This window comes from Bufo bufo, chromosome 5 (assembly GCF_905171765.1).
Source record: "Bufo bufo chromosome 5, aBufBuf1.1, whole genome shotgun sequence".
Classification (NCBI taxonomy): Eukaryota; Metazoa; Chordata; class Amphibia; order Anura; family Bufonidae; genus Bufo; species Bufo bufo.
Genome location: NC_053393.1, coordinates 79,167,996 through 79,193,859, shown reverse-complemented (window position 1 = coordinate 79,193,859; position 25,864 = coordinate 79,167,996). Strand labels below are relative to the sequence as shown.

The following is a 25,864-nucleotide window of genomic DNA, read 5'->3' as shown; positions in this document are numbered from 1 at the left end:
TCCAAACAGAAGTAAACACAGCGAGCCATTAGGGAAGCCGAAGAGTTCGAAGGGGGCGTGGCCAGCGTTAGCACGGGGGCGGGTATAGAGTTTTACAACGTCCAGCGTTCCATGAATGGGAGGGGTCGGTGGGCGGGGATAGAACGTTACTACTGCTAAAGGTTCATCGAGCGGGCGTGGCCAGAAAGGAGATGTTTGCAGCTGGAGGGCGGAGCCAAAAGTCCAAGGGACTCGGGGCTGAAATGTGATGGATCTGAGAAGCTGATCTCAGACTTGCACCAAACTTAACAAGAGTCAAAGCAGGAGAAGCGGGGGGATCAGTGAGCGCAGGGAGAGAGGGGGATCAGTGAGCGCAGGGAAAGAGGGGGATCAGTGAGCGCTAGGAGAGAGGGGGATCAGTGAGCACTAGGAGAGAGGGGGATAAGTGAGCACCAGGAGAGAGGGGGATCAGTGAGCACCAGGAGAGAGGGGGATCAGTGAGCACCGGGGACTGGCTCACTGCACTCCCGGCACACACAGCATAAGCTTTGCTGTAAGCTACACACGATGAGTCCTGCTGCTGGAGCAGGCGTGGAGGGGCTCTGCTAACTTTACATGGTGGACCAACTGTGTGGATCTAATGCAAAGACAGCTAGACTAAGGAGGATCTATCGTGGAGATTGTGGCCCCCGGGAGCAGAGCCGTGACAGGTAAGTGTCCCACACAGATGAAACTATGGGAACTTGCCTGTGGAGTCAGGAGGACCTGACATGGTGATCACAAGGGAGATCCAGTGCAGAAGGCGGGCACTGCTGGGCACAGCACCTGGGGAGGCTGCCCACACACCACCCATGTCACAAAGCTCGGGGGGGCAAAAGCTTCGGCACAGAAATGGTTAATCACTTAGAGCAGAAGTGCTAGGTGCTGTGCGACATTTGCTCTGTACCTGCTTATTACTAATCACCTGAGAGGGGAGGACAGGAGACCAAGGGAGGGGGCAGCAGACTGAAGAGAAAGTGACTGCCACAGCTATGTGACCTGCCATATAATACTAATATGGGGGCTCTGCCATCAGCAGCTACACAGACTGTGGTGGGTGTCCAGTGACTGTAGTACTACAGCTCCCAGCATGCTCCAACAACATCCCAAGTATAAGGAAGATTAGAAGTGTAGTTCCACCAGGGGACACATCAATAGAATAGGATGATGGATGGAGAGATTAGATAGAAATAGATAGATAATGGACATTTTATATGGATAGATAGATATCAGAGCGTGTGATAGATAATTGATTTTAGATAAATACTGAGTGTATATGAGATGGATACCTAAATGCACAGCAATATAGAATATTGATACAAATATAGCTTTTAGATGTATATTAAAAAAAAGAAAGAAAGAACGATAAATCGATAGATATGAGACAGTCAGACATAGATATCAGTCAGATATATAGATAGAAGATAGAAGAGTTAGATGCGATGAATAAGATAGAATTGTGGTTTTGCTACCAGTTTCTGAAAAATTACAAAATCAGCTCTGCTACATCTGTGTAAATGATAACATCATGACTCGCCTGATATTATATCCAGTATGTTGTGTGCGGGGGTTCTCAGCAGAGACCCCGAATACTCAGATCCACTTTGAATATATTTGAATATGTATATAAATATATTTTATAACAAGCAATCTGAGAAAATTACTGTAATAATGTATTGCTGGTTATATGTTACTTTTAAGTATTCTATTTGTTCTTGCTGGTCCATATGTTTCTTCCAGCTGCTCAGGTGCTGTATCTGCTATTACCTGACTGTACATATATCCGTGTAGACGCATTGTCACCAGGTCTTCTCAGTAATACAATCTGTATTGGTTATGAGTGATACGATAGTAAATGGCATATCTGGCTAGGAGACATCGTGCTTTACACCAGGACCTATTATAGATTATATGGATTATTATAAATATGTGTGTATCGATCTGGGTGTGCGTGTGCATATATGTATTTATGTATATGCGTGTGTGTATATAATGTATGTGTATATATATATATATATATATATATATATAATGTGTGTATATATGTTTATGTGAAAGAATATCTGTAAAAGTTGCTCCTAACCTCCGCAGTGTGATGAGGGGGCAGCCTGTAATGAAGTGACATATCAGTGTGTATGGTGTGTTTCATGTACTATGGAAAAGGAGATTGGTTGGACTAGATTGGGTTCGTGTTGCTTTTATTAATAATAACACATGGTGCCTGCTATGGATTATGTGATGAGCACAGCTCCTGACTGCTGCAGCTTTCTGTACATATCTGGCCAGAATTATTATTAGAAAGACGATCATTATTGTCACCACAACCAAATCTGAACGACCAGAATATGTAGATTGTCCTGCCCCATAAAATGTATTAATCTATACGTGTATATGTGTATATAATATGTGTGTATATGTGTATATAATATGTGTGCGTATACGTGTATATAATATGTGTGTATATGTGTATATAATATGTGTATATGTGTATATAATATGTGTGCATATACGTGTATATAATATGTGTGTATATGTGTATATAATATGTGTATATAATATGTGTGCTTATACGTGTATATAATATGTGTGCATATACGTGTATATAATATGTGTATATGTGTATATAATACGTGTGCATAAACGTGTATATAATATGTGTGCATATACGTGTATATAATATGTGTGCATATACGTGTATATGTGTATATAATATGTGTGTATATGTGTATATAATATGTGCGTATATGTGTATATAATGTGTGTATATGTCTATATAATGTGTGCATATACGTGTATATAATATGTGTGCATATACGTGTATATGTGTATATAATATGTGTGTATATGTGTATATAATATGTGCGTATATGTGTATATAATATGTGTGTATATGTCTATATAATGTGTGCATATACGTGTATATAATATGTGTACATATACGTGTATATGTGTATATAATATGTGTGAATATACGTGTATACGTGTATATAATATGTGTGTATATGTGTATATAATATGTGTGTGTATATGTGTATATAATATGTGTATGTATATGTGTATATATGTGTGGTTGTTAGGATCCCCAAAAAAACTGGTTCTCACACTATAAAAGTAAAAGTAGAAAAACGAGGGAAATCATTAAGAAATATAAAAATGCACAAATCACGAATTAATATGTGTGCTCATATAGTCTAAGTAACCATATACTCATCTAGTGTATATAGAGATATATAGTCATAGAATAATGTATCGCATATGTGCACACAGGGACAGATCATGTTTTATCAGCGCTGTGTTCTTTCCCGTTGATAATAATAACTATAATACACGTTTTACTTCTGAAATTTTATTTTTTATTTTACATTTAGAATTTAAAGTTATTTTCTCTATGTACCATACATAGGGTAGAATATTATTCATAGGTTATGGTAGCCAATAATAGTAAAACATTGTTAATTTATTATCTATCTATCTAATATCTATATATCTAATATCTATCTAAAATCTATCTATTTCCAATATTTATCTGTCTATTTATATACTAGTCTAATATCTATTGATCTATCTAATCTCTCAATCCATCATCTTATTCTATTGGTGTGTTTCCCCTGGTGGAACTACAGGTCTAAGCTTCCTTATACTTGCATGCTGGAAGCTGTAGTACTACAGTAACTGGACATCCACCACAGCTTGCCTATATGGATTGCCGATGATGATGGGTGCATGTGGGGTGCAGGCGTCCCTGATAATTGATAGCTGGGTGGATGTAGCAGTGACAGGCTCCCTCCTGTGTGGCTTTCTATTCAAGGACCATCTGGAAGGGATCTGCTGTAAAGTGGATTTATTTAGAACCTGCAGTGCTGGAGGAAAGTGTGTCCTTTCTCTATCTGAATTGCCTTGATGAATGAGTTGCTGTTGGATGAAGAGAAATAGGTGGGCTTCATCTCCTCTCTTTCATGTAAACTCCTCCTTTTCCTCACTTTGGACTTTATATTAACCCATAATCAACCACAAGTGATCACAGGATCATCCCCTGCCATATAGGAATCTGCAGGCTCTTCCAGTGCTAATACTATTATGTATAACTAGTTGAGTGCTCTCATTAAGAGAAACAAAATAAGAGTATTGCAGGTTTGATACCTTTTAATGGCTAACAAAACTATTATGTATATACATACTGCACAAGGTCTCTGTAGGGTTTAAGATCTGGATATCTAAGTGTCTCTATGTATTTATTTATTTATTTATTGTTTTGTGTTTATTACAGTTTTACAAACCAGAATTTTTAATTCTCACTTATTACTTTATGTGATTGTAGAGTACAGCAAATAGGCAAGGTGGCAGCCTCCAGCTGTGGATAAAACAGTCCAAGGAGGGCCAGCTACAACCTGCCTATGCCTTGTGTCTATACAGTGCAGTGGCTGGTTTATAGACTTCCCCCTACAAATCATCTCTTAGTTGTCTGGCACAGACTCCTCATACTCTTCATTACAGTCTGAGCCCAAGAAGCAGAGGCTCATCCTTTTGTTTCTAATTAGGAGAGGTGAAGCCCTTTGGAAAACATTGTTCTGGAGACCATCGCTCACCATATTAATACAGCCAAATGAATTCTTCCCATGTCTTGAATCACTTAAAAAAATATAATATGTGAGGAAATGAAATACACATTGTGAATAATTCTATATTTTCTCTTTTTTTTTCTCTTCTTCCTTAGAAACAGCCTGTGGTGTGAGCAGCCTTTCTCTGGAGCTGTTCCATTCCACAGTACAAGGTGCTGGGTTCTGTGATTTGGAAGAGTTTGAAAGATGGGTAGCAAGGCCCTGCCAGCTCCAATTCCCCTGCACCCTTCCCTACAACTCACCAACTACTCCTTCCTACAAGCAGTCAATACCTTTCCAGCAGCTGTGGACCATCTACAGGGACTTTATGGACTAAGTGCTGTACAGACTATGCATATGAATCACTGGACTTTGGGTTATCCAAATGTACATGGGATCACAAGGTCCACCATCACTGAGATGGCAGCTGCTCAAGGCTTGATGGATGCCAGATTCTCCTTCCCCGCATTACCCTTTGCCACTCATCTCTTTCACCCCAAACAGGGCACCATAGCCCACATGATCCCAGCCTTGCACAAGGACAGGCCTAGGTTTGACTTTGCCAACTTGGCCATTGCTGCAACCCAAGAGGACCCACCTAAGATAGGAGACCTTTCCAAACTAAGCCCAGGGTTGGGTAGTCCTATTTCAGAGATCAGCAAATTGTCTCCAGACCGAAAACCTTCAAGAGGAAGGCTACCATCTAAAACGAAAAAAGAATTTATTTGCAAGTTTTGTGGAAGACACTTTACCAAGTCCTACAATTTACTTATCCATGAAAGAACCCACACAGATGAACGACCCTACACCTGTGACATCTGCCACAAGGCCTTTAGAAGACAGGACCATTTGAGAGACCACAGGTACTGTCAAAGAACCACTGTCATAATATCTGTATGTGTTTATTGATAAAGAAGATATTTTCTGGAGTCTATGAGTATATATGTAACACCACAACCTACTGAGAGCCTCCACATGAGTGTACACTGCTTATGCCCCTCGGGTATACCCTCAACAGGGTTGGACTGTGGTTCCTTTGGCCCACTAGAGGAAATTATTTTTGGGGCCCAAACCCTGTATCATCTATAAAGTCTAAACAGATTGTGTTTGAAAGAAATAGACCCTACCTAGTAGCAAGTTATTGGCTCCAAAGGCAACTCCAAATGTTTTTCTATCTTCCTGGACCTTCTGGGTCCACCTGAGGATCCTCTGGTACTCCGGTGGGCCAGTCTGATGCTGAACCTCAACTTCAAGCCAATTACTAAAGTTATTTATAGACCAAAGTTAATTTATGGGAAACCCAACGTTTTTACGTTCCTTGTTATGATCAGTATAGATTAGGATGATGACATCATTCTTCTATACATGATCTACAAGCGACAATGAATTATGGCTGAAATCTATATTCTACCTGAATCCCATGTCTTTCTTCCAACACTATGAATTAGTTTTTGTTCCTTTTGTGCCAGGAAGTTCTTCCCCCATAGTGAAATATGACATATGATGTGGGCGTCATTGTGCTACTTATTGGAGTGGTAAATCTCTCATTTTAGCCAGGGCTAAATAAATATTCTATGCAACAAGCTGATTTATGCAGCTTTATTGCCCAGGTGAAGTGAAATTGTTGCAGTAACCTCACACTGAGAATGTATTTACAGGAGCTATTAAGATAAGGCCTTGTGTGAAGGTCGTTGTTCTCCCACAGATAATAGCAGGACAATGTATACTGTTTGCCTGTCACACTCCTGCATTATAATCTCTTAGCACAGAGCAATCAGTCTTTGATCAGGATCACTGATCTGTTTTCAAATGACCCACTCTGTGAACCCAGATCAGCATGGCACACAGTACTATCTCAGGCAGATAGAGTTGTGTAGGCCCCTGTGGTGGCTGCTGTGTGTGTTCATAGAGATGGAAGGTAGATTCCACCATTGAATTTTTCTCTCTCTCTCTCTCCACCAGATATATCCATTCCAAAGAAAAACCCTTCAAATGTCAGGAGTGTGGAAAGGGATTCTGTCAATCGAGGACCCTGGCGGTGCACAAAACCTTGCACATGCAGGTATAAGGATGATATAATGTACAAATACATAAGACACAGGTTAGGCTACATTCGCACGACAGTGAAAAATGTCTGTCTTCTGTATTATTGAAGTCAATGGCTCTATTCACACGGCCATTTTTTTTAACGGCCCATGGAAAACGGCCATCAGAAAATAGGACATGTCCTAGACCAGGCATCCTCAAACTACGGCCCTCCAGCTGTTGTAAAACTACAACTCCCACAATACCCTGCGGTAGGCTGATACCTGTAGGCTGTTCGGGCATGTTGGGAGTTGTAGTTTTGCAACAGCTGGAGGGCCGCAGTTTGAGGATGCCTGTCCTAGACCAACAGCCCCCACATAATTGAAGGGGATAATTTTTAAAGGCCATTTTTTAGAACTCATCACTTAAAAAAATGTCTGTTAAAAACAGTTTTGCCTTTTGTCAGATGTTTCTTTACACAGTGGTGTGAATGGACCCTTACAGCCCATAGCAGCCAATTGGATATAAGCATTATCTATTACATGCTAGTATATGACATCATTATTTCCTATAGGCAACACATGTTCTTCCACCAATGCTATATGTTACTGACAACTATATTACATATTTTTAACATATTTCCTACCTAAAAGTGAATTCTGCAAATAAAATTTGCATTTTCCTTTGGAAACTGTCTAAACATTTACTTCCCATCCTTCATCCCTACTACAGTCAACAAATTGTATGGATAATATAGGACTTTAAAAAACAACAACATCAATAATATCTACTTTCCTCTAATATAAATTAAAACATAATTTTCTAGACTAATAAAAGTAATCATTTGTAAATAATTTCATGTGTATGTTTTTTTATTTATTGTGATTATTGCCTATCCTTTCCCCACTACCTGCTGTAGTATAGCATTAGGTCTGGTTTATTTTACATATATACATATGTATGATAGACATTTTTGATTTATTTCAAGATTACTTTTTTTCTCTAGATGAATAAAAAAGTAATTGTAAATAATTTCAAATATATTTTTAATCATGTGATTATTGCCTCTTCTTCCCCCTCCTCTTGCTGTAGAATAGCATTAGGTCTGGTTTACTTTACCTATAGACATTATTGATTTATTTCAAGATTATTATTATTATTATTATTATTTTTGATATGAATAAAAGTAATCGTTTGTAAATAATTTCAACTATATTTTTAATCATTTGATCATTTCCTCTACTTCCCCTCCACCTGCTGTAGAATAGCATTAGGTCTGGTTTACTTTACCTAGACATTATTGATTTATTTCAAGATTTTGTTTTTCTAGTTAAAATCCAAATCCCCCCCCCCCCCTACATAAATAAAACATATTTTGGAATATATCTGATCATGATTTATTGTGCCATCCATACCCTTTGTTTCTAGATAATTGATGGGGTGGGATAATATTGTCTATGTTCATTAGCATGGCCATAGGGGGTACAGAGGTGGCATTGGCACCCAGGCCCTGGTGTCTGAGGGTGCACAGGTGCCTCTGTAAGAAAACCCTTAGTATTATAAATTTCACTTTCCAAATTGAGGGCCATGATACAGATTTTTACATTGGGGTCCAGGAACTTCCCTCTTAATCTGTTCCCTGTTACTGATTTTTCATGCCTACTAATTCACTAACCTACTGGACATGAAATTTATTTCATGGACTGTACTCAAATCAGGGACACCCTCTGACTGATACACTATAGACATGATATTGACATCATCAAATAGACAAGGAGAGATGGTGTGAAGGATTAATCCTTTGCTTGCTTCAAATCTGAACAGGAATCACCCCACAAATGCCCCACATGTGGAAGAACATTTAATCAAAGAAGTAACCTGAAAACTCACCTTCTTACCCATACAGACATCAAGCCCTACAATTGTGAGCAGTGCGGGAAAGTATTCAGGAGAAACTGCGACCTTCGGAGACACAGCCTAACCCACAGCCCCAGGCAGGACTACTAGAGTGGGACAACCCCCCCAAGCACCTACCTACCTACCCACACCCCTGGCCTTACACCCCAGTACCCCAGCATAGGGGAGGAGACATTGCTTGCACCCAAAGACTTGCCTTTATGGACTGGACTTTACAACTCTGCATCCAACCAGCCTCCACTTCTTGTACAGATATAAAGCTCATTTTAGAGCTGTGTAAATATTTTTTTTTATTAATAATATTTTCAAGTTTTATGCACAATGGGACAGATTTTTTTTTTTGTGGCTCTGGAGAAAATACCATAAAAGTGTATTTCAAAAATAAAAGTCTAATGTTTTTCAAGATTTTATTCTGTATTTATTGCATGATGAGATGACTGCTGGTGAGGTGTGAAGCAGGTTTTTGGACCTAACTTTTTAGGTAAGTGGTTGTTTCTTGCAGTTTTGTCATAGCACTGTCTTGGGATTTTGTAGTTGAGCAAGGCAACAAAAGTGATCTGTTCCAGATTGTAATAAATTAGTCAAAAAATCTCACAAAGATTTTTTTAAAGATTAAAAATGGAAATAGAACAAGATAAAAAAAAATAGAATAAAGTAAATAAATAAATGTAATACATGTAGAATTAGAATATGAAACAAAACAGAATAAAATAAATACATAAAATAAAAATGGGAATGGAATAAAAAAATAAATACCTAGAATTAAACTTGAAATAGAGTATTTTTTATTTCATTTCATTTTTATTCTATATATATATATATAGAATAAAAATGAAATGAAATAAAAAATTGGAAAAAACAAATACATAGAATAAAAGTAGAAATAGAATTGTAACAAAAACAATAAAATAAATATGCAGAATAAAACGGAAATAGAGTAAAATAAAAAAACAATAAAATAAATATGCAGAATAAAAATAGAAATAGAATAAAAATAAATACACCGAATATAAACGGAAATAGACTTAAAATAGAACAAAATAAATACTTAAAATAAAGCTAATAATCAGCAAGTAGTAAAAAAATCAGCATTTATATGGACCAATCAAATTGTATACTAATTAGAATTCAGCCTAAACTTGGATGCTGGGAACTGTAGTACTAGGAGAGGTTAGCTACTGATTGTAGTAGACATTTTGATACAAACCTTTCCTTTTGTGCTCTTTTATAGTGAAATGTTACACATTCTTGTACAGATTGATACAAAATGTATCAAGCCTTCACCCCCTTCCCCCTCCTCTTCCTCCTCCTCCTTCTATACAAGCTCTGATGACATTAACAGAGAGATATTATACTGAAATACTAGACGCCTCCAACATGGAGATTTCATTTCCACTACTTTGCAGAACACGTTTTATTTATTCCCTCTGGAACTTCTTCTATTAGCCACTTCATTTATGAAACACATACAGAAATCCAGTGATATTCTGCGAGCCATGGACAGGTTCATTAACACCAGTATTAATTATAAGGGACTGAAATAATATACTGGTTAAGGGACAGAAGGCGCCAACAATCTTTTCTGCATTATTTGCTGATATTATTTTGTAGGTTTCATTTTATGCAGTGTTAATATTAGTATCAAAAGTCGTTTTAGAGAAAAGTAAGACTAAATACATTCAGACCATTTTTTCTACTTGGAATTCGATTTTAGTTGCATCAGAATAGATAGACAGATATATATATATATGATTGATAGATAGATAGATATGAAAATTATATTATGTCATAATAATAATAATAATAATAATAATTAAAAAATATTGGTAACAATATAAATGCCTAAAGCAAAGAGTTCCGGTAAAAGGGAACACTAAATGCAGGAATTGATCATTTATTTCCAGTACCTCCATACTCCTATATTTTCGGTACTCTTTGTTATAGTTCTTTCAACATAAATACACTTTAAGATTGACTAATACATATATAATTTAATGTATGTATTTATTGTCAGTTTTATTTTGCATTTCCTTATTACAGTCTGAAGATTTCATTATGTATTTAATACTGTGTGAAGAAAAACATAATAGTTAATTGCAGTCGGTTGTTGAGGAGCCAGTTATTCACATTCAAACTGATAAAACAAACCCAATATTTGCTGTATAAATGTATGTACAGAGCAATAACAGCACTGCAGTGTAAGCGGCTGTACATTTCCTCCATATTTAAAAAAAAAATTGTCATTGCAGAAATTATGCAATATAATTTTTAAATGTATGTTAAATGCAGATTTTCAAAATTATCGATTAAAAACATAAAACTAGATTTATAGCAGACACTAAATCCATAAAAAAAAATCCCAATAAAATAGTAATTCTGAAAATGCCTCAAAATAATATATTTAAGTGTAAATATGGTTGAAGCTCCAGGTAAGGACGTGTATCACCCCGGGCTCCGGCAATCTGCAGGACACCACTGCTCCCATTCACAAGCTATTGTTGCTACCGAAAAATAAGAAGTTGTTAAAAACCTTCCAGGAGAGGTCACAGCGCCATCACATCGGGCAGGATGTGTCCCGATAGTTGCCTTGTAGTGAATGAATGGATGGACAGACATTATACACTGATATGGCAAAGAAGCACATGGTGAATCCCCAGATCATGTGCACTTGGGGCAGGTCCAGGGTTCTTGGAGGCTGAAGAGACTGTATCATATGGGAGTCATCCTGACACTGACTAGTGAGGGGTCTATAGAATATATATACATCAAAGATGGTTGTTTTTTTTTTATGACATTGCAATTGAGGCAAACATGATTGAAACTGTATATCTATCTATCTCCTATCTATCTATCTATCTATCTATCTATCTATCTATCTATCTCCTATCTATCTATCTATCTATCTATCTATCTATCTATCTCATATCTATCTATCTATCTATCTATCTATTATCTATCTATCTATCTCATATCTATCTATCTATCTATCTATCTATCTATCTATCTCCTATCTATCTATCTATCTATCTATCTATTATCTATCTATCTATCTATCTATCTATCTCATATCTATCTAATATCTATCTATCTCATATCTATCTATCTATCTATCTATCTATCTATTATCTATCTATCTATCTATCTCATATCTATCTATCTATCTATCTATCTATCTATCTATCTATCTATCTATCTATCTATCTATCTATCTATCTATCTATCTATTGATCTATCTAATATCTATCTATCTAATATCTATTATCTATCTATCTATCTATCTATCTATCTATCTATCTATCTAATATCTATCTATCTATCTATCTATCTATCTATCTAATATCTATCTATCTATCTATCTATCTATCTATCTATCTATTGATCTATCTATCTATCTAATATCCATTATCTATCTATCTATCTATCTATCTATCTATCTATCTATCTATCTATCTATCTATCTATCTATCTATCTATCTATCTATCTATCTATCATTTCTCATAGACACAGCACTATTAGCACAACTTCTGGGCCATATTAGGCTCTATTCACACCCTCATTTGGGCACACAATATCAGGATTATTGCCTGAAAGAACTGAAGTATTTACTGTAGCATACCAAAAGGTTTCCTTCTGGCAGACATGTATGAAAAGTGTATATTTTTGTCACAGGTCTGATGGGCTTACATCTGGATACCCTACTAAATTAACAATGCCAGACAGATCCAGAGATAAATCTGCCTATTTTTCCTCAGTGTATTTTGGACTTGGCTGAAAAAAATAAAATAAAAAATCTGCCTTCCTTTAATAATATGGTGCCAGAATACTCATCCAGATGGTTAATGGGTAGAAGGTGGCAGTGGTCAGTCACCTTCCATAAACAATTTTACTTCTTCTGTAGGAATAAAGAAGATTTGTAGATATGTCTTTGCTTTTTTACAACCTGCAACTGTATATTACATCTGGTGCTCTGGTCTATGCCTTTGCTATCCTTAGGCTGGATTTACTGAAGACAAGGAAGGAGTATATCTGCTTTGGGTGACTCCAGGCTGGTTTATACTGGGAAACCATATGCTCCTTATATCAGCCCCCGTTATTACATTGCCCACATCGCCCATTGCTAATGTCTTTATTTTCCATTACTAAGGCCCTTTTTACACGGGCGAGAGTTCTGTGCGGGTACAATACGTGACGTGAACGCATTGCACCCGCACTGAATCCGGACCCATTCACTTCAATGGGGCTGTGCAGATGAGCAGTGATTTTCACGCATCACTTGTGCGTTGCGTGAAAATCGCAGCATGTCCTATATTCTGCATTTTTCACGCAACGCAGGCCCCATAGAAATGAATAGGGCTGCGTGAAAATCGCAAGCAAGTGCAGATGCGGTGCAATTTTTACGCACGGTGAAAAGTCAATTTACTGTATTATTTTCCCTTATAACGTGGTGAGCGGGATTACGTCATCAAAGGTCCTTTTGCAGGTCCTGAAAGAAGAAGAAAGAAGACGATGCCGGCTGCCGATCAAGTGGATGAGGTGAGTTATGGTTTCATTATTTTTTAACCCTTAATTGACATTATACTTTGCATTCTGTATTAAAGAATGCTATTATTTTCCGATATAACCATGTTATAATGGAAAATAATCAAATCTACAGAACACCGAACGCAAACCCGAACTTCAGTGAAGAAGTCCGGGTTCGGGTCTGGGTACCAGAGTCCGTTTTTTCTCACGCGCGTGCAAAATGCATTGCACTTGTGCGGAAAAAATGAACATCGGAACGCAATCGCAGACAAAACTGACTGCCATTGCGTGTCTACTCGCGCTGGTTTCTCGCAATGCACCCTGAACGCATCCGGCCCTCACCCGCGACGCCTGTGTGAAAAAGGCCTTATAGGTGCAAATCTGCTGATAGAGGCCCTTTAAAGCAGCAACCTAACTGGTTGTCATGGGCAATTACTCCACATTCCCTGTACATCGGTTCTGATAAGTTTCTTACGTTACACTTTTCTATTTATAGTAATAGGACACTGACTAATAAAAAAAAACAAAAAACTCTCCAGTTTTTTTTCTAAGTGCAGAATGCAGATCCTTTCAAAGTCACTGCGCGTCTCATAAACAAACTGATTAATCATTACTATGGGAGAACAGTACACACATCTCCCGAGGATCCCAGCCCAGTATGTGTCTCCTAGTGAATTATGCTTCATGACTCATCAGATTGTAGTCTTGTAATTATAACCCAAAAGATCTGTTTAGTCCCTTTTACAAAACAACACTTTTTAAAGGGAGTGTGCCATCTATAATTTTTGTTTCTGCCAGATAAAACCAGTCCCTTTTTTCCTAATCTGCTTTTATTTTTTCATTGTAGATTTGATTTATTCGAGTTTCTGAATATGATTACGAGGGCGACCATCTTGCCTGAGCTATTGTTAACAGCGCTTAGAGACATCCTTTTATAGCAGCCACCATGGGGCATAGACACAGTGGACAGGAGGGGACCTCATTGACTTCTAGGCACGCTCTGTGACCTGTGCAGAGGTCATTGTACAAGGAAAGGGGTAGATAAGCTTTGATAATCACCTATTGTGAATGGAGGATCCCGTCTTATCTATACATAGGCATTATGTATCATTGTAATCTGGCCTATAATGATAATGAGATGACTGCTGAAAAGTGATTTGGACAGAACAAGACGGGGTGTCTATTATTAAGCTTAGTGGCCAGTGCAAAAACGTAAAAATAAATAAATAAAATGTATCTGGATAGTGATGTGAAAACTCACAGTACAGACTGTAACCCGTCAGAGGGTAATATAAGTCGTGATGGTCTAATGAGGTTAAGTATAAGCACAGATGACCATCCTTTAAAACTTAGCCTTTATTAATAATTAAAAATAAAAAAAAGCACATGAGATACCCCTAATAGACCAATAAATACAAAGCAAAAAACTAAAGAAAATTACTCTTGTGAAAGATGCAATCCTCACAATGGTGGGCGAAATAATGGCAGGGATTCGTATGATGAACGATATTTGGGGGACTGTCCCTAAAGATGACCCTTTCTACGTTCAGCCCTGCCTAGAACGGAATAGCCGCCCCGATAGGGGTGATCCCGTATCAGGAACCTCCTGGATGCCCTAGGATGGCCCTGATCGGGGAGTATAGAACAAGCTACGGTTAGCTAGTCTAGACTTTACCAAATGAAAATAAACGTACCAAAAATAATAAAGAGTGACACAAATAAGTGCATATCAACTCCCATCAGCGAGGGATGAGTCACATGATAGCGGAGAAATACCACAGTTATTGAGTGATGGGGTTCTGGGAAGTGTGAGATTCACACGTCCCTGTCCCAACGCGTTTCGCCCAAACACTTGGGGGACTCATCAGGGGACACTAAAAAAGATTGTAGAGGTATAGTTCATGTTAAAGCAAATATCAATCAGTGTGGATTAACACATTAACCGTGGAGTTGAAAAAAACAGACTGTCATCCAGTCAGCCGAACATATAAAAGACCCCTCCTGTATAGTGATAGGGTTGCTACTTGTGTGTAGAGCTCAGTGAGGGGGCCTAGCTGGATTAAGGCAGTAGGACCGCTCCAAAAGTGTGTTTGGACGGGGATGGCGTCCTATGGCACTGTGTCTTGCTGCCAACTAGGCTAATTGCCCCCACACTGAGCTCTGCACAGGTGTCTTTTCTATATGGCCGCTGTTCTTGCGTGGCAATTAGTGTGTTAATCCACACTGATTGGTACTTGCTTTAACATGAACTATACCTCTACAATCTTTTTTAGTGTCCCCTGATGAGTCCCGCAAGTGTTTGGGCGAAACGCGTTGGGACAGGGACGTGTGAATCTCACACTTCCCAGAACCCCATCACTCAATAACTGTGGTATTTCTCCGCTATCATGTGACTCATTCCTCGCTGATGGGAGTCGATATGCACTTATTTGTGTCACTCTTTATTATTTTTGGTACGTTTATTTTCATTTGGTAAAGTCTAGACTAGCTAACCGTAGCTTGTTCTATACTCCCCGATCAGGGCCATCCTAGGGCATCCAGGAGGTTCCTGATACGGGATCGCCCCTATCGGGGCAGCTATTCCGTTCTAGGCAGGGCAGAACGTAGAAAGGGTCATCTTTAGGGACAGTCCCCCAAATATCGTTCATCATACGAATCCCTGCCATTATTTTGCCCACCATTGTGAGGATTGTATCTTTCACAAGAGTAATTTCCTTTTGTTTTTTGGTTTGTATTTATTGGTCTATTAGGGGTATCTTAGTTATATTAATAAATGCATTTATATTAATAAATGCTAAGTTTTAAAGGATGGTCATTTGTGATTATAGATAGTGATGTGGAAAATTAAATATAACAAAAACATTTTTGTAAAACAATATGTTTAAAACCTGATTGAAACAGTAGGTTATTTTATGCGGACACATTCCCTATTTAACAGCTAGCTTGGACAGTGTAGGCCACAGACAGACCCATGTTCTATCTCCTACAGGGGGCCCCTTTAAAGACATATTGTGGCATATGCTGCCGCTTACAAACAATGCATCTATGGCCATGCAGCTGAAACAAGATTTCCCCCCATACATTACATTACCAGATTTATTTTGTTTCTCATGGCTTCACATAGAACCTGTGTGAAAAAAAATATATCACCATGTGTCTCCCTTTAAAAATCGGAGACCCTTGATGTAATTCCACACAAAACCTATGGACAGACATAGCCCCATTTATGGAAGAAAGCAGCCATGTATGTTTTACTAATGCTGTACAGCAAAGTGCGCCATTATAAGAAGCCGGAATCAGCCATCTGGTCTATACATTTCATTCTGAAACCTGAGTAATGACTGAAGGATCTAACATAGTAGATTAGATTTTCAACAGATTATCTGTCAGGGGATGTTTTTTGGCTGCTTAGGACGCCTTCACTTGCGGCAGATTTTGTTGCGGATAATTTTCCGCATCAGTTCCATTCACCTGAATGTGGATCTGCAGAAATCCACGTGCTTCCATCTTCTATTGAAATGAATGGAGCTGATTGTCCTACAAACAAAATCTGATGCGTGTGAGGGCACCCTTAAAATTTTTATATTTATCTAAATAAAAGCAAAAATAAATAAATTTATATATATATATATATATATATATATATATAAAATTTCATTGGCTTCCTGATGTAGTTTTGAAAGCCAAAACCAGGAGTGAATTCAAAACAGAGGAGAAGCTCAGGGCTCATGCACACGACCATATGTATTTTTTACGGTCATTAAAACACGGATCCAAAAAAAAAAAAAAAGGATAACATCCATGTGATGTCTGTGTTACATCCATCTGCAAAATGGAAAAGAAAAGGACATGCTCTATTTTTTTGCGTAACGGACATGTGGACATCTGAGTCATCTAACTTTTTTTTGCAGACCCATTGAAATGAATGGTTCTGCATACGGGTCGTAAAGAAAATACAAAAACAGAATGGACACGGACAAAAAATAAATTTGTGTGCATTAGTCCTTATTTTGGTTTCCAAAACTTCATGCAGAAAGCTGACCGTGTGGCCGTAGCCTTATTGTTGCAAGTTTTCCACACTAAAAATCTGAAATAAAACAAAAAAAAATGCAAATGATGTAGGTTTTTAGAAAACCCCATTCACACACTGCAGGAATTCAGCGCAGATTGTATATTTTTGGGCATTTTGCAGATAGTTACATATTTGAAGCATGGTTTGTATGTGGCATGCAATTCAAAGGGTGAAATCTACTGCAGAAGACTAGAATCCAATGTTTCGTTGTAGTTTTTGTGACATGTAGAGAACCACAGGTTGGAGGCCAGGGGTGATTAATGTCCCTTTACATGGGACTATTATCAGGCAGATTGTTAGGAACAAATATTTGCACCAACACCCATTACTGATATTTGGCCTGTGTAAAGATGGCGCACATCACCCTATGAACGAGCAAAAACACTTGTTCATTGGGTGAAATCATGGTTTATGCTAAAACATAAATCATCATTTCTGGGCAGCAGATTGAGATGTATAAACTGCTATCTGCTGCCCAGAAACAATGAGTCTCTATGAGGACGAATGATTGCGGTAGTCATTCCTTGTCCCCATGCCATGGAGCTGATTGCTGCATGTAAATGACGAACAGGCAATTATCGGGAACGAACAGTTCCTTCCGGATAATTTCTGGCTCAGTTGACACTTGTAAATGCGCCATTAGATTCAAGACTGTACTGGGACAAGTCACAGAGCAAAGGATGATGGTACTACAAGTAAAGAATCAAATGTCAACATTGTCTCGGACCTCATGAATTGGACATTCAATTATTGCTGCTTTTATTTAAAAAAAAAATTCTAGGAAACATTATAGTCAATAGAGTGGTCTGCATTGGCCAATTCCTTCTTTTAGTAGGCTTCTTGATAATAAGCTGATCACAGGGTGATCTAATGCTACAGTGATCAGCTGTGAGCTATGGGGTATCAGACAGCACCCATATAATTCAATGGGCTACCAATTCAATTAATGGCCAAGATAGGCACTCTGGAAAGAAAGACACATATGGTAGCCACTCCCCAATCTGGCTAATAGTTGAGGGCTTTAATTAGGAGACCCCCAGTAGCAACACAAAGTAGTAAGTATGTGTGAGGTGAAAAGAAAATGATAAATACAAAATCTGAAAAGTATAGCGTGCCTTTGGATTCAGCCCACTGTACTCTGGTATCCCTAAAAAAAATCCAGTGTGACCAAATGCCTTCAGAAGACACCTAAATAGTACATAGAGTCCAACTGTGGGTAATGTTTTCTCAGTATAACTACAGCTGTTCTGTGAAGGCTTCAGAGGTTTGTTAGAGAAAATTAGTGATCAAACAGCATCATGAAAACCAAGGAACACACCAGACAGGTCAGGGATAAAGTTGTGGAGAAGTGTAAGGCCCCTTTCACACGGGCGAGTATTCCGCGCGGATGCAATGCGTGAGTTGAACAGATTGCACCCGCACTGAATCCGGACCCATTCATTTCTATGGGGCTGTTCACATGAGCGGTGATTTTCATGCATCACTTGTGCGTTGCGTGAAAATCGCAGCATGTTCTATATTCTGCGTTTTTCACGCAACGCAGGCCCCATAGAAATTAATGGAGCTGCATGAAAATCGCAAGCATCCGCAAGCAAGTGCGGATGCGGTGCGATTTTCACGCACGGTTGCTAGGAGACGATCGGGATGGAGACCCGATCATTATTATTTTCCCCTATAACATGGTTATAAGGGAAAATAATAGCATTCTGAATACAGAATGCATAGTACAATAGCGCTGGAGGGGTTAAAAAATATATATATATTAAACTCACCTTAATCCACTTGTTCGCGCAGCCGGCATCTCTTCTGTCTTTAAATGTGAGCAATAGGACCTTTGATGACGTCACTACGCTCATCACATGATCCATGACCATGGTGATGGATCATGTGATGGACCATGTGATGAACGCAGTGACGTCATCAAAGCTGTGCGAACAAGTGGATTAAGGTGAGTTTAATTATTTATTATTATTTTTTTAACCCCTCCAGCGCTATTGTACTATGCATTCTGTATTCAGAATGCTATTATTTTCCCTTATAACCATGTTATAAGGGAAAATAATACAATCTATAGAACACCGATCCCAAGCCCGAACTTCTGTGAAGAAGTTCGGGTTTGGGTACCAAACATGCGCGATTTTTCTCACGCGAGTGCAAAACGCATTACAATGTTTTGCACTTGCACGGAAAAATCGCGCATGTTTCCGCAACGCACCCGCACCTTTTCCCGCAACGCCCGTGTGAAACCAGCCTAAAACAGGATTAGATCGTCAGTTTGCCACAAGCCATGTATGGGACACAGCAAACATGTGGAAGAAGGTGCTTTGGTCAGATGAGATCAAAGTTGAACTTTTTGTCCTAAATGCAAAACGCTATGTGTGAATGAAAACTAACACTGCACATCACCCTGAGCACACCATCCCTACAGTGAAACATGGTGGTGGCAACATCATGCTGTGGGGATGGTTTTCTTCAGCAGGAACAGGGAAGCTGGTCAGAGCTGATGGGAACATGGATGGAGCTAAATACAGGGCAATCCTGGAGGAAAACCCGTTAGAGGATGCAAAAGGCTTGAGACGGGAGAAGATTCACCTTCTAGCAGGACAACGACCCTGATACAGCCAGAGGTACAATGGAATGGTTTAGATGAAAGTGTATTCATTTGTTAGAATGGCCCAGTCTAAGTCCAGACCTAAATTCCATTGAGAATCTGTGACAAGACATGAAAACTGCTGATCACAAACAGTCTCCGTCCAATCTGGCTGAGCTTCAGCTTTTTTTGCAAAGAAGAACAGGCAAAAATTTCCACCTCTAAATGTGTAAAGCTGGTAGAGACATACCCCAAAAGACTTGTAGCTATAATTGCAGCGAAAGGTGGTCCTACAAAGTATTGACTCAGGGGGGCTGAATACAAATGCACGCCACACTTTCTAAATGTTTATTTACTAAAAATGTTGAACACTATTTATCATTTCCTTTTTACCTCACACATAAAATACCAAGAAAATACATTAAAGTTTGTTGGTGTAACATGAAAAAATGTGGAAAAGTTCAAGGGGTGTGAAAACTTTGTCATGGCACTGTATCTATCTAAATGAAAAAGTCCACAGCACTCCCAAAGAAAGTAAATCAGCGTTCTTTATTCACCAAAAGCGAAGTTTCAGCCCTCTTACTGGGACATTTCTCAAGAGGTGACCTATCTATCTATCTATCTATCTATCTATCTATCTATCTATCTATCTATCTATCTATCTATCTATCTATCTATTATTTAGCTATCAATTATCTATCTATCTATCTATCTATCTATCTCCTATCTATCTATCTATCTATCTATCTATCTATCTATCTATCTCTCTATCTATGTCCTATCTATCTATCTCATATCTATCTATCTATCTATCTATCTATCTGCTCAGCTCATGGTGTATCTCTGTCCGTTTCCACATCTCTGGGATGGAAATAGACAAGTTGATGAAAGAGCATGTTGTCACAGTCTGGTGTTGGCTTTCTATCTTCTTACGCCATACAGCAGGATGTCAGAGCTATCCCTTGGACATATTACAAGATATCGGCTCCTCGTGAAATATTTCACAGTCCTATAGTTCCAACTTGTAAGTCATCGCCATCTTATGTTTCCCAGAAGTGTAGTCTTAGGGCAGTCCTCACATCATTGTGTTGCTCTTGGATGGCTGCACACTGTCCTGAGATCTCCAAAGCTATTCATTTAGTAGGCATTTATACTTACTAAAAGAAAAAAAAAAAATCTTACTTAGATAGAAAGACACAAACAGAGACAGATAGACAGATAGATAGATAGATATGAGATAGATAATAGATAAGTACTGTAGATAGATATAAGATAGATAGATATTGGATGGATAGATGGATGGATGGATAGATAGATAGATAGATAGATAGATAGAAGATATATAAATAGATAGATAGATAGATAGATAGATAGATAGAAGATATATAAATAGATAGATAGGTGAGAGACAACATGATACAGACAATAATTAGATATACCATAGATACAGTATTGTTACATATACACTTACCTTTAATGACTACCCTATGTATGGTAAAGGGAGAAGATAATTATGAATTGTAAAAGAACCACTAATGTGATTCCAATTTAAGAACTAATACTTGTGTTATAGAGTTAATATTCTAAACAGATAACACTCATAAAACAAAATCTTTTCATACGAATAGGTATGCTTAGGTTCGGACTGGCCCACATGGGTACAGGTGAATGCCCCGGTGGGCCCCTGAGCAAGGTGGGCCCCTAGTCTCCCACCCCCTGCACAAGTGGCACATAACACAGTAGACTTATATATTCAGTGTACAGCACCTCAACCAGCCTGTGTTCATTTAAAAAACGTGATAGATTATTGAAGAAACCCCCCAGTGTATTATTATAGACACGATCAGAGCTGAGATGACTTCTAGCTATAGAGGAAAGCTACCGGTGTCCTCTTCTCCCAGGACCTACCTTCTCAGAGTCACTGCAGGGGCCCCATATTCCATCATCTGGTAGCGTCTTGCTGCTGTGTGAGCAGGTAATATATGAATGTGTCCGTACACTGGCCCCCAAAATATAGTTTACTGGTGGGACCTAGGCACCCCAGTCTGACACTAGGTACGCTGCATGGGGTATATAGGCCTAAGTAAAATATATGAATATATCTCACTATATGCACAGCATAAGTATATGTGTACAGATAATGTGAGTAATTATCCAGACATATAGCATACAGCGTCCATATGATTATTTAGGGCAAACATATGTTAAAAATGTGCCCTTTTGGCTTATATTTGGCAGGTTTATGCCAGGATATCTTTTCATTTTTTAAGTACAGAAAGATTAGGTTCCTACACCTTATAAAAGACAACACAAAACCACAAAATAAGTCCATGTTAAAGTATTAAAGGGATTCTGTCATCAGAAATTACTCCTATAACCTAAACATATGGCGATGTCCCTGGTAATTCAGTGAATCCTAAAGTGACTTTATCAAATGATCCTGTCGCTCTATAATCATAAAAAAGACGTTTATATCACCTGTCAATCACTTCAAAATGTGTCCAAGGGGACGTCTCATGCTGAAAGGTGCCCAGCTGCAGCCATCTCGTTTATGTGCCCAGCGCCGCCTCCTCAAGGGAAATCGCCGCCCTCCCTTTTATTATATCCGCCTACTTCAGTTTGTGGCTGCCTCTGTAACCTCCGCTCGCTTCAGCCAGATCCCGCGCGTACGCACTAGGTATAACCTGATGCGCCCGTGCGGACTACTGGCATTGGCCTCGTTTAGCGAAGTGCGCATGCGCTGGCCGGCGCACTTCGCTCGCACCTCCACAGACCGCCCTATTACAGCCCATCCCAGCCGGTCTGTGGAGGATCGAGCGAAGTGCGCCGGCCGGCGCATGCGCACTTCGCTAAATGAGGCCGATGCCAGTAGTCCGCACAGACGCATCAGGTTATACCTAGTGCGTACGCGCAGGATCTGGCTGAAGCGAGCGGAGGTTACAGAGGCGGCCACGAACTGAAGTAGGCGGATATAATAAAAGGGAGGGCGGCGATTTCACTTGAGGAGGCGGCGCTGGGCACATAAACGAGATGGCTGCAGCTGGGCACCTTTCAGCATGAGACGTCCCCTTAGACACATTTTGAAGTGATTGACAGGTGATATAAACGTCTTTTTTATGATTATAGAGCCACAGGATCATTTGATAAAGTCACTTTAGGATTCACTGAATTACTATGGACATCGCCATATGTTTAGGTTATAGAAGTAATTTCTGATGACAGAATCCCTTTAAAGTATCTTTTTTTTATAAGTCAAAAGCAGATGGATCCAAATGTATGTGTATAGTTTGAATTGATCTGCAGGAAAAAATAAATCCATCAAAGCTATATTATTTAGGCCTCATGCACACGACCGTAGTTCTGGTCCGCATCCCAGCCCCCGTTTATGCGGCTCGGGTGCAGACCCATTCACTTCAATGGGGCCGCAAAAGATGCGGACAGCACTCCGTGTGCTGTCCGCGTCCGTTGCTCCGTTCCGTGGCCCCGCAAAAAAAATATAGCATGTCCTATTCTTGTCCGTTTTGCTGACAAGAATAGGCATGTCTACAATGGGCCGCCTGTTCCGTTCCGCAAATTGCGGAAGGCACACGGGCGGCTTGCGTTTTTTGCGGATCTGCGGTTTGCGGACCGCAAAAAAACAGCACGGTCGTGTGCATGTAGCCTTATCCTGTTTTCCCTGCATGATTACAGGGGGATACACGGAGCTGCTGCCGTGGGCTGAGACAGAAATTTGCTTTCCAGCAGCCACATGTACATAAAACACCTCGGTCAGAAGACATCGGATTGACTTCTAGAAGACAATGTTGTGGGCAGAGGGTCGTTTGCCGGATTTTCTCAAGGGAAGTTGATTAAATTAAATAATTTCACTATAAAACTGAAGAACTGTTATCAGAATTTAGAGCAGTTGTCTGTGTAACAATAATAGAAATTTGTAAAAGAAAAAAAAATAAGCTCATAACTTAAGTGCAGATGAAAACTATCAATAGAAGAAGAAAAATGTCTAGTGCCGTGTTAGCTAGGAGAAATAAAGGTATCATACCTGCAAGACTCTTATTTTGTTTCTCTCAATGAGAGCACTAAACTATCAATGCCAGAGGCAGGCACTGACTGGATAGTGTCACACTGTGCAGGGACACACACCCAGTTGGTGACACCCAGCTGGGCCTTCATTGCAAACTGCTAGAAATTGATTCATAACTTTTAGCAGGAATAATAAAGAACCAGCACATCACAGAGTCATAAGAATAGAGGCTTCAGAATTGTTATTACATGGGAGATGCAAGTAGTTACTAAAATATACATGTCATCAGAGGAGACAGGTACTAGACTGTGTCCTTAAGGGGTTAAGGTGGACATACATATTGAATAGCTGCCAGGCATCAGCTTTCTCTCCTGACTCCCTCATACATATAAACGTTTGGTTTGGCCAAGTTTATACTGTATGTGTTACCAATGGAAACAAACAGAGGAGAAAGCCACTGCCAGACAAAAAGATTGGTGAAAAAATTCAGCTTGCCCGATCCTTCTCTCCCCTGACATCATCTGTCGGGTGAGAATCGGGAGCTCCTCACACATTATATTGTCAGCTGAATCCACTATGCTTGTCGGGTTTGGTTGACAATACATTTATGTGGTTGCCTTAAAGGGATTGTCCTTTTTTTTTTTTTTTTATATATATATATACACTGCTCAAAAAAATAAAGGGAACACAAAAATAACACATCCTAGATCTGAATAAATGAAATATTCTTCTGAAATACTTTGTTCTTTACATAGTTGAATGTGCTGACAACAAATTCACACAGAAAAAAAAAATGGAAATCAAATTTTTTAACCCATGGAGGTCTGGATTTGGAGTCACCCTCAAAATTAAAGTGGAAAAACACACTACAGGCTGATCCAACTTTGATGTAATGTCCTTAAAACAAGTCAAAATGAGGCTCAGTAGTGTGTGTGGCCTCCACGTGCCTGTATGACCTCCCTACAACGCCTGTGTATGCTCCTGATGAGGTGGCGGACGGTCTCCTGAGGGATCTCCTCCCAGACCTGGACTAAAGCATCTGCCAACTCCTGGACAGTCTGTGGTGCAACGTGACGTTGGTGGATAGCGCGAGACGTGATGTCCCAGATGTGCTCAATTGGATTCAGGTCTGGGGAACGGGCGGGCCAGTCCATAGCATCAATGCCTTCGTCTTGCAGGAACTGCTGACACACTCCAGCCACATGAGGTCTAGCATTGCCTTGCATTAGGAGGAACCCAGGGCCAACCGCACCAGCATCTGGTCTCACAAGGGGTCTGAGGATCTCATCTCGGTACCTAATGGCAGTCAGGCTACCTCTGGCGAGCACATGGAGGGCTGTGCGGCCCTCCAAAGAAATGCCACCCCACACCATTACTGACCCAATGCCAAACCAGTCATGCTGGAGGATGTTGCAGGCAGCAGAACGTTCTCCACGGCGTCTCCAGACTCTGTCACGTCTGTCACATGTGCTCAGTGTGAACCTGCTTTCATCTGTGAAGAGCACAGGGCGCCAGTGGCGAATTTGCCAATCTTGGTGTTTTCTGGCAAATGCCAAACGTCTTGCACGGTGTTGGGCTGTAAGCACAACCCCCACCTGTGGACGTCGGGCCCTCATATCACCCTCATGGAGTCTGTTTCTGACCGTTTGAGCAGACACATGCACATTTGTGGCCTGCTGGAGGTCATTTTGCAGGGCTCTGGCAGTGCTCCTCCTGTTCCTCCTTGCACAAAGGCGGAGGTAGCGGTCCTGCTGCTGGGCTGTTGCCCTCCTACGGCCTCCTTCACATCTCCTGATGTACTGGCCTGTCTCCTGGTAGCGCCTCCATGCTCTGGACACTACGCTGACAGACACAGCAAACCTTCTTGCCACAGCTCGCATTGATGTGCCATCCTGGATAAGCTGCACTACCTGAGCCACTTGTGTGGGTTGTAGACTCCGTCTCATGCTACCACTAGAGTGAAAGCACCAGCAGCATTCAAAAGTGACCAAAACATCAGCCAGGAAGCATAGGAACTGAGAAGTGGTCAGGTCACCACCTGCAGAACCACTCCTTTATTGGGGGTGTCTGGCTAATTGCCTATAATTTCCACCTGTTGTCT

The 25,864-nt window shown here is 39.7% G+C and overlaps 1 protein-coding gene across 2 annotated transcripts; it reads left to right on the top strand.

Moving 5' to 3' along the window:
- Nucleotides 1-289: 289 nt before the first annotated feature.
- Nucleotides 290-8,950, top strand: OSR2 (odd-skipped related transciption factor 2). 2 transcript variants are annotated; one of them, XM_040432422.1, is made up of 4 exons: nucleotides 290-689; nucleotides 4,733-5,479; nucleotides 6,579-6,678; nucleotides 8,466-8,950. In XM_040432422.1, exons 2-4 carry the CDS (start codon nucleotides 4,824-4,826, stop codon nucleotides 8,646-8,648), a joined length of 939 nt encoding a protein of 312 aa, XP_040288356.1. In that variant the 5' UTR covers nucleotides 290-689; nucleotides 4,733-4,823; the 3' UTR covers nucleotides 8,649-8,950. The 2 variants fall into 2 exon arrangements, with proteins under 2 accessions (XP_040288356.1, XP_040288357.1); XM_040432423.1 differs by having other exon boundaries at nucleotides 291-689; nucleotides 8,548-8,950.
- The last annotated feature ends 16,914 nt before the right edge of the window (nucleotides 8,951-25,864 follow it).

What these genes read in the sequence shown, in the direction of transcription:
- OSR2 (XM_040432422.1), top strand. Translation starts at nt 4,824, where the DNA reads ATGGGTAGCAAGGCCCTGCCAGCTCCAATTCCCCTGCACCCTTCCCTA. An exon ending in GACCATTTGAGAGACCACAG is followed by an intron (nt 5,480 to 6,578) that starts GTACTGTCAAAG and finishes TCTCTCCACCAG; the next exon opens with ATATATCCATTCCAAAGAAA. An exon ending in ACAAAACCTTGCACATGCAG is followed by an intron (nt 6,679 to 8,465) that starts GTATAAGGATGA and finishes AAATCTGAACAG; the next exon opens with GAATCACCCCACAAATGCCC.